This window comes from Cebus imitator, unplaced genomic scaffold (assembly GCF_001604975.1).
Source record: "Cebus imitator isolate Cc_AM_T3 unplaced genomic scaffold, Cebus_imitator-1.0 Scaffold120, whole genome shotgun sequence".
NCBI classification, from domain to species: Eukaryota; Metazoa; Chordata; class Mammalia; order Primates; family Cebidae; genus Cebus; species Cebus imitator.
In genome coordinates this window covers 1,643,225-1,652,005 of record NW_016107435.1, presented here as the reverse complement: position 1 = coordinate 1,652,005, position 8,781 = coordinate 1,643,225, and the positions used below count along the sequence as shown (strand labels likewise).

General features: G+C 37.9%; 1 protein-coding gene across 2 annotated transcripts in view; it reads left to right on the top strand.

Moving 5' to 3' along the window:
• The window catches only part of FGL1 (fibrinogen like 1), a 34,997-nt gene that overhangs the window by 20,164 nt on the left and 6,052 nt on the right, over positions 1-8,781 (top strand). For both annotated transcript variants that reach the window (XM_037742411.1, XM_017539650.1), the window contains 2 exons: positions 3,533-3,692; positions 3,935-4,032. In XM_037742411.1, the coding sequence (XP_037598339.1) occupies positions 3,533-3,692; positions 3,935-4,032 (258 nt within the window). The remainder of the gene's footprint in view (positions 1-3,532; positions 3,693-3,934; positions 4,033-8,781) is intronic.

Here is an 8,781-nt window from a genome sequence, read left to right as displayed (position 1 = left end):
AAAAAAAAAAAAAAAAAAAAAAAAAAAAAAAAAAAAAAAAAAAAAAAAAAAAAAATTTCAGGCTTGGTGGTGCATGCCTGCAGGCCCAGCTAGTCAGGAGGCTGAGGCAGGATTGCAGGAGGAGTATGGGGCTGCAGTGACCTATGATTGTGCCACTGCACTACAGCCTGGGTAAGAGAATGAGACCCTGTCTCAAATAAATGAATTAATTTAATTAAATTAAATGAGTTAATATCTTTAACATAGCAGAGCAAAAGAAGTACTCAGTGAATGTCAGCTATCTGTGGACAATATTATATTTTGTTTTCAAGGTAGAGAGCCCACTCACTCTACCCTACAAGAATATAGCATTCTCTCAATATTAATTTAATTGCACATTAAAAAAAATAACAAAAAGAGTGTAATTGAATTGCTTATAACACAAAGGATAAATGCTTGAGGGGATGGACACCTCATTTTCCATGATGTGGTTATTATGCACTGCATGCCTATATTCAAATATCACATGTACCCCAGAAAGTACATACACCTACTAAGTACCCACCTTCCTTTATCGTTTTATTTTTTTTCTTTTTGTTGCCTGGGGGTAAGGATGGTGGTAGCAGGGCCAGTTTTGGCATATCCCAGCATGCTCTGGAGAATGGAATCTGACCTTTGTTGCTGACCTCTTTTTGTGTGTAGAATGTGGGGTACTCTGTGCCTTTGGTTCTCAGCTTTGAGCCTCAGCCACCCTCTGGGGACAACAGGACAAAGCCCATTTGACAAGCTGTCATGTCGCTTTATGAGCTTAAACATTCGGAGAAAGAAGGCACATCACCCAGTTTAGTACAGTGTTTGTCAAAACAGAAGGCGGGATGCCTTGGCCTCACTCTAGTATTACGTAAATATTTTTCTTTCTTTCTTTCTTTTTTTTTTTAAGAGACGGGGTTTCAACATGTTGGCCAGGATGGTCTCAAACTCCTGATCTCAGATGATCTGCCCGCCTCGGCCTCCCAAAGTGCTGGGATTACAGGCGTGAGCCACCATGCCCAGCCTTCTTTCTTTTGTTTTTTAAACAAAACTCCCATGAATACAAACCTCTTTAACCCTACTTTTCTTCTACTTATTCTCCAGGGGTGAGTGGATCAGAATGTTTTGAAAATTATCATTTTAAATACCAAATTTATATTTTAAATTCTACATTGTTCAAACTTTCTGCTGTTATGGTTTAAGTCTCAATGCCCAAAGCAGACTTCTTTACTTGTTTGCTATAAGCAAGTTGAACCACTGGTGATTTTTTTTTTTTAAATATTTATTTATTTGTTGAGGGTTTTGTTGTGTTTCTGTTTTTTTTTTTTTTTTTTTTTTTTTTTTTTTCAGTTGAAAGCTTTTCTTAAGTTGAGTTTGGCATTTTCTTCTGGGGAGAAGGAAAATTTTAAAAACAAGACCAAAAAAATAACAAACTCGCACTTGTCATAAAATAATAACAAGTAGAAAATGTTGGCTGAAACCTCTATATTCACTAAGTTTTCCAGAGGCAAATGTTGTAGCTAATCACTTCCATAGTTGCCTGGAAAGTAGTCTGAACCTCGTGAGTCTTTCGTGTTCAGCTCTTTGGTAGGAAATTAAATGTAAGCAAACAGCTTCTTTCCTAATAGGGCTAAAATCTGCTTACTTTAATAAAAGTGTTGTACAATATACTTGACTGCAAGATGTAAACTTTAAAACAGCATTGATCTAATTTTAGGGAATCATTTTCTCGTTGTTTTGCTTCTTGTTTAATTGCCAAAACAGGATCCTTTTTAAAATTTAGTGTGTATTTGAACACTTGTGCTTCTGAATCTTGAAAATATATAAATAAAGCCTAAATCATTACGAAGATAAACATCTCAGCAAAGCATTAGTAAATGATTGGTCCCAACCATGTGAAGGCTTTATAAAATGACTAAGGTTCTTTCTTTTCTTTTCTCGTCTGATTTCTATGACCTATTCAACCTACTTAACTTTCAACATATTTTATCTGTAACAAAACAAGAGAGTTGTAAATTTGGCAATTTAATTTCAAAACAATGAACATGAAAAGAACTTTAAAATATGCTACAAGAATGGAATTATCCAATCAGAAAAATAAAATTTTTAAAGGAAACTAACAAAGTGGTAAGGGTAAAAGTGAAATTTGATGACATTATAGTATTTTTATTCACATGTTTGTAGATGACTCTTCTTGAGACTATCTGTTCCTAGTGGCTACTACTTCAGTCATCCTAAAACATAGCTTACTATGCATCTAAGCAATAGAGAAGTCCCAGTTTGCCACATTATCTAAGTCTGTGCAGATCAACCTAGATGAGACCCAATGGATATTAATTTATATTACCCTCAAGTGGGTTAAAAAACAGGTATCACCTTTAGACCGGATATGGTGGCTCCCTGTAATTCTGCTACTTTGGGAGGCCGTAGTGGGTGGATTGCCTGACCTCAGCAGTTTGAGACCAGCCTGGCCAATGTTGTAAAATCCTGTCTCTACTAAAAGTACAAAAAAATTAGCAGGGTGTGAAGGCTCATGCCTGTAATCCCTGATATTCAGGAGGCTGAGGCAGGAGAATTGCTTCAACCTGGGAGGTGGAGTTTGTAGTGAACAGAGATCACACCATTGCACTCCAGCCTGGGCCACAGAGGAAGACTCTGTCTCAAAGCCAAAAAAAACTCTTTGGTGACAAAGGGGTAGCTATGTTTGCTTGAGGGTTCAAAGAAATGCCACAGCAAAATATAATTAAACAATGAAAAGAATAGCAGAAGCTTGCAGTTTTTAGCAAAAACATCTCAGAATGTGTGGACTTTTAGAAACTTCAGTGGATTAGTAAAAAATTGGATAAGGCTAAGAAGTTATAAGACTTTGACAAGATTACTATTTTGGATTCGTTTCCAGATGTCCAGAATAATTTATCATGCTCTAGGTAAAGATCACCTGTATTAACTTAGTTGTTTGGTGTTACATTTCTGCTTTCATTTTTAGCTTCATGGATGAGACAAGTTCTACTATTCTGTCTGATAAAACTATAAGTTCCATCTAAATATACTGTTATTAGCACACTACACATAACTTGCTTTTTAACTTGCTTTCTACAAAACTTAGAAATTAGAAACTAGGCCAGGTGAGGTAGCTCACACCTGTAATCCCACACTTTGGAAGTCTGTGGTGGGAGGATAGGATTCCTTGAGGCCAGGAGTTTGAGACCAGCCTGGGCAATATAGTGAGACCATCTCTGCAAAAAAAAAAAAAAAAGAAGAAGAAGAAAGAAACAAAAAATTAGATTCTTGTTTCACTCCTTTTTACCCATGATTATATCAAAGATTCAGGTGACAAATATTAGCAAAGGAAATAAAACTTTCCTAATATCCACTGGAAGATATACAAGATGCCATTTTAAGACACTGATTTCTATACCATGTGTTATCTAGCTCCATTGATACTGAGTAGTCTCATTCAGAGGGTCTCTAGAGGGGGAAAAAGACACATAATAAATGTTACATTACCTTGTCTTAAAAACAGATTGTTCAGAGGTTTTCAATGATGGGTATAAGCTCAGTGGATTCTACAAAATCAAACCTCTCCAGAGCCCAGCAGAGTTTTCTGTTTATTGTGACATGTCCGATGGAGGAGGATGGACTGTAATTCAGAGACGATCTGATGGCAGTGAAAACTTTAACAGGTGTGCTAACTATGACATAAGAATTTATTTGTAGCAGCAAATGTGAGATTTTTAAGTTAAATATTTTGATCATACTCTGAAGTCTATTAATTAGACAGAATTTCACTTTCTCTAAGTAATACTGAAAATGAATTAACTAATCAAGAAAATATTGGAGGTGGTGGTAGCAGGGGGCAGATGGGGGTCACCTTGGTACCACAAATGGAGTTTGCTAAAATCAGCTTCCACTTAAAATTTTTTAGAGGATGGAATGACTATGAAAATGGCTTTGGAAATTTTGTCCAAAAACATGGTGAATATTGGCTGGGCAATAAAAATCTTCATTTATTGACCACTCAAGGTAAGGTTTGAATGATGTCAAATTTATTTGAAATACAATAAAAACAACACTATTTTTTAATCAAATTATAGGCAATGAAACTAATTCAGTAATTGCTATGATTTGCAGATGGTAGTGATAACTTTCGGGCAATAATCCCAAATGTAAAATGTGGCTACCTAAAATTAGAACTAGAAAAAAGAAACTAGAATTGGGTTGGGGGGAACTGTTTTCATATATATATATATATATATATATATATATATTCTATTTCTGAAAAGGATATACAATGTCATAATTATTTCTTTTTGATGCCTTGAGTTCCTGAAAATTATAAATACAGTATTGGTTATCTAATATCACAATAATATGGCATAACAATCCCCTTCCAAAGTTAGTGGCTTAAAATCAACAACCATTTATTAATTCTCACAAATCTGCAGGTTGGCTGGGTGATTTTGCTGATCATGGCTAGGCTTGCTCATGGGTCTGCAATCAACTTCCTGAATGAAGTGGCTGCTGGAGATGGAAGGATTCCACTTGGCTCCATAGGGTCTCTTCCAGCTAGCTAGCTGGCCTTGTTCTTGTAGCACAGGCAGGGTTCCAGAAAAAAGAGTGAATGTTTATAAGTCTCTTGAGATCTAGACTCAGAACTGGCACAGAGTCATTTTTCTGTTGGTGAAAGCAAATCACAGGATCAGCTGAGACATTTTTAAAAAAGGAAATAAACAATAGGAGGAGTTATGCAGACATATTTCAAGAGAGAGAGGTGAAGAAATAGGGAATTGGGGCTATTTTTGCAATAAAATACCATAATATATTAAATGTCCTTGTTTCCACGTACTTTTCATCTTTTATGTTGAAATTTTTTCAAAGATGCAACCAATTTGAAAGAAGTTTCAACCTACCACCTGGATTCTACATTAACATTTTACTTTGCTTGTTTTTATCACATATCTATCCATTTGCCCGTTACTCAATCATCTATCAATACATCTTTTCTGTGTATATATTTCCAAGTAAATAGCAGACATCTGGACAATTCTCCCTATATAATTTTAAACTCTTATCTTCAGAGTTTATATTTGCCTAAAATATCATTGCTTTGATAACAAATTTTCCAAACTTCTATCTCCCATATTCTTTTGCTCCAATCCACTGTCTTCCCTAGCTCTGTTGTAGTCTGAGCTTATAGTCAGTCCCACTCAGGTCTGATCCTGAATGCTTCATAAAAGGCAACTGTAATGCACAAGAGAGCATGCTAAGTTACAGTGTAAATGCATTAAAAATAAAATAGCTGGGCACGATGGTTAATGCCTGTAATCCCAGCACTTTGGGAGGCCGAGGTGGGTGGATCCCTTGAGGCCAGAAATTCAAGACCATCCTGGTCAACATGGTAAAACCCCATCTCTACTAAAAATACAAAAATTAGCCAGGCATGGTGGCACATGCCTGTAATCCCAGCCACTTGGGGGCTGAGGCATGAGAATGGCTTGAACCGGAGAGGCACAGGTTCCAGTGAGCCAAGATTGTATGCACCAAGGCACTCCAGCCTGGGTGATAGAGCGAGACTCCATCTCAAAATAAATAAATAAATTAATTAATTAAAATAAAACAGGAGTGAATTTGCTCCATCTAAGTTCAGGAAAGTGATTGGTGTTTCTATATTTATAATAGTAGGATTACAGTTATAAAGTTCTTTGAGATACTAGCATAATAAACATTAGGATGAGTAATCCTAGAAACCTTATACTTTCTTTGTATGTCCTTCTTCTGATCAGTGCTTTCCAAATTTATATAAGGCTTCCTTTCCTTCAACATGTCTATTATTATAATTTTAAGTGTTTTGTGCCAGATATATAAAATTTGCCATACTAACTTCTGTTTCATTTGCACATTGATATTTATCTGGTTTCTTGCTGAAACTATGAAAAGCAGTAACTCTTGGCTCTTTCTAAATACATGAAATTCAAACATACTATTTTTCCAGTTATTTCAATGTACATATTTGCCCAGATGAACTTTGCCAACAAACCTGTTCCCTTTCATGTTTCACCTTGGTACTCAGGCTGGCTAATCTCGTGGCAGTAAAAATGTATTTTTCAGTTCCTAGACTCACAACCATGTATCCCATTATCCCAGACAATAGGCAGTGCTTTTGTCTCTGCTTTCTTTAATTATGAGAGCACTTATGGCTAATGAATTACCTCTGAGAATCACTTTATCCCCCCTACATAAATCTTGACCAGAAGTAGTGGCAATAAAATTGATTTAGAAATGGTAAATGTAATTTGTTTACTTACCGAACAAAGAGACATTTAAATGGTTAGCCCCCAAAAATTGAGACTTTTCATCTCTCCTATAATAGTTTTGTTGTTGTTGTTGTGGTTGTTGTTTTTAGACAGATTCTCACTCCTGTTGCCCAGGCTGCAGTGCAGTGGCACGACCTTGGCCTACTGCAACCTCTACCTCTTGGTCTCAAGCAATTCTCATGCCTCAGCCTCCTTGAGTAGCTGGGATTATAGGCGCACACCACCACACCCAGCTAATTTTTGTATTTTTAGTAGAGAAGGCAGTCTCACCATGTTGGCCAGGCTGGTCTCAAACTCCTGGCTTCAAGTGATCTGCCTGCCTAAGCCTCCCAAGGTGCTAGAATTACAGGTGTGAACCAAGCATCGGGTCTATAGCAGGGTTTTTTTGTTTTGTTTTGTCCTGTTTTGAGACAGAGTCTCACTCTGTTGCTAGGCACCAGGCTGGAGTGCAGTGGTGCAATCTCTGCTCACTGCAACCTCTACCTCCCGTGTTCAAGCAGTTCTCCTGTCTCAGCCTCCCAAGTAGCTGGGACTACAGGCGCATGCCACCACACCCAGCTAATATTCGTATTTTTAGTAGAGACGAGGTTTCACCATGTTGGCCAGGATGGTCTTGATCTCTTGACCTCATGGTCCACCCACCTTGGCTTCCCAAAGTGCTGGGATTACAGGCATGAGCCACTGCGCCTGGCCTAACATTGTATTTTTAAAGACAGTTGACTTAGCCTGCCTTGCTACTCTTAAACACTCTAGAGTCTTGTTTCATGTGACCTTTACTACATTTAGAGATCTCCCCAGAGCAAGGAATTTGTGGTGCCAGATCAACAAGCCCAAGAAAATCCCGGATCCCCTCTTAAAGGGACTCCAGACACGAGAAATCCAGCATTCCCTGCCCTAACAGCCTTGAGTTCGTTTCTAGGACTCCTGCAGGCTGTTTCCTTGTCTGTCCTCTTCTGCTGCTGGTGTATGCACCCCAAGCTTGAGGGGAAGCTGAAGAATTCCTTTTTTTTTTTTTTTTGAGATGGAGTTTTGCTCTTGTTGTTCAGGCTGAAGTACAATGGCACAATCTTGGCTCACTGCAAACTCCGCCTCCTGGGTTCAAGAGATTCTCCTACCTCAGCCTCCCAAGCAGCTGGAATTACAGGCATGTGCCACTATGCCCGGCTAATTTTGTATTTTTAGGAGAGACGGGATTTCTCTGTGTTGGTCAGGCTGATCTAGAACTCCTGACCTCAGGAGATCTGCCTGCCTTGGCCTCCCAAAGTGCTGGGATAACAGGTGTGAGCCACCTCGCCCGGCCAAAAATGGCTTTTATTGTGAATGTGAACAAAGCTTGGATATGCAGCCTAAAATGTCCACAAGTGGATCCAAAGCCCCTTGCCATGACTGATGAAGATGGGGATGGGAAGAGAAAAGAGGCTGACCATAGACAGGGCGTAGGTGATAGGATGATTCAGGGACTCCCTTTCTCTGTGCCTCCATGGTCTGGCTTGAAACTCCAGAGAATGTGAGACTCTAAATTCTAACCTGCTTTTCAGGTCATTGTTATATCTTATTTATCAAAGTAGGAGGATAGAACACATATGATCTAATAATTTGATTTATAACCTTCGGTGCCCCTGACAAGAGTTCTGTTTCTGAAAAAGGAATAGTCTTTGTTATTTCCAAACAATGCAACAATAAAAAAGAAAAGATTACTTGAAGGTAGCAACTATTTTAATCATTTTTAAAATGTAATGCATTTTTTATATCCTAGAGTTATCATAGTCATTAAAGCACATCTTTAATGTTTAGAGATTTGTTGTTATCATATATCATTCTTTAGCACATACAAAACAGAATATATACCCAATACATTGTATTCTTAAAATGCTTTTACATGCAGATATCAACTCTTCCGAAATACCTTTTTACTCAGCGTCATTGAGGTTAGTGTATTTTCTGGTAATTATATCATCTCTGCCATTGAGAATGCCGGTGTTACAGTATTTCTCAAGAATGTTTCCTAATTGTCTCCAAAATTCTCTTCCAATGCCTTCCACTCTATAAACTTTGATGCTCACACTCTCTTGATCTTATGAGCCAGTATCAAAGGAAGGTTTTCAGATAACAATTAGGATTTATATTTCTTCCTCATATTAGCCTTAAAGGGTTTGCTGGCTGATCTTTCATGCCACCAGGAAAATCACCAGGTTCAGACATATGCAGACAATGGCAACCACATTTTGACAACCTAGTTGCTCAGCTACTAAAGATTATACAGTGTCATTATAGTCACCATTTACTTTCCAGATCAACATTCTTACTGAAATCAAGAAAAAGAGGACAAGCTATTAAACTTAAAAACATCAGGTCCAGAGAGGTGGCTCATGCCTATAATCCCAGCACTTTGGGAGGCTGAGGTGGGCCGATGACAAGATCACAAGGTCACGAGATAGAGACCATCCTGGCTAACATG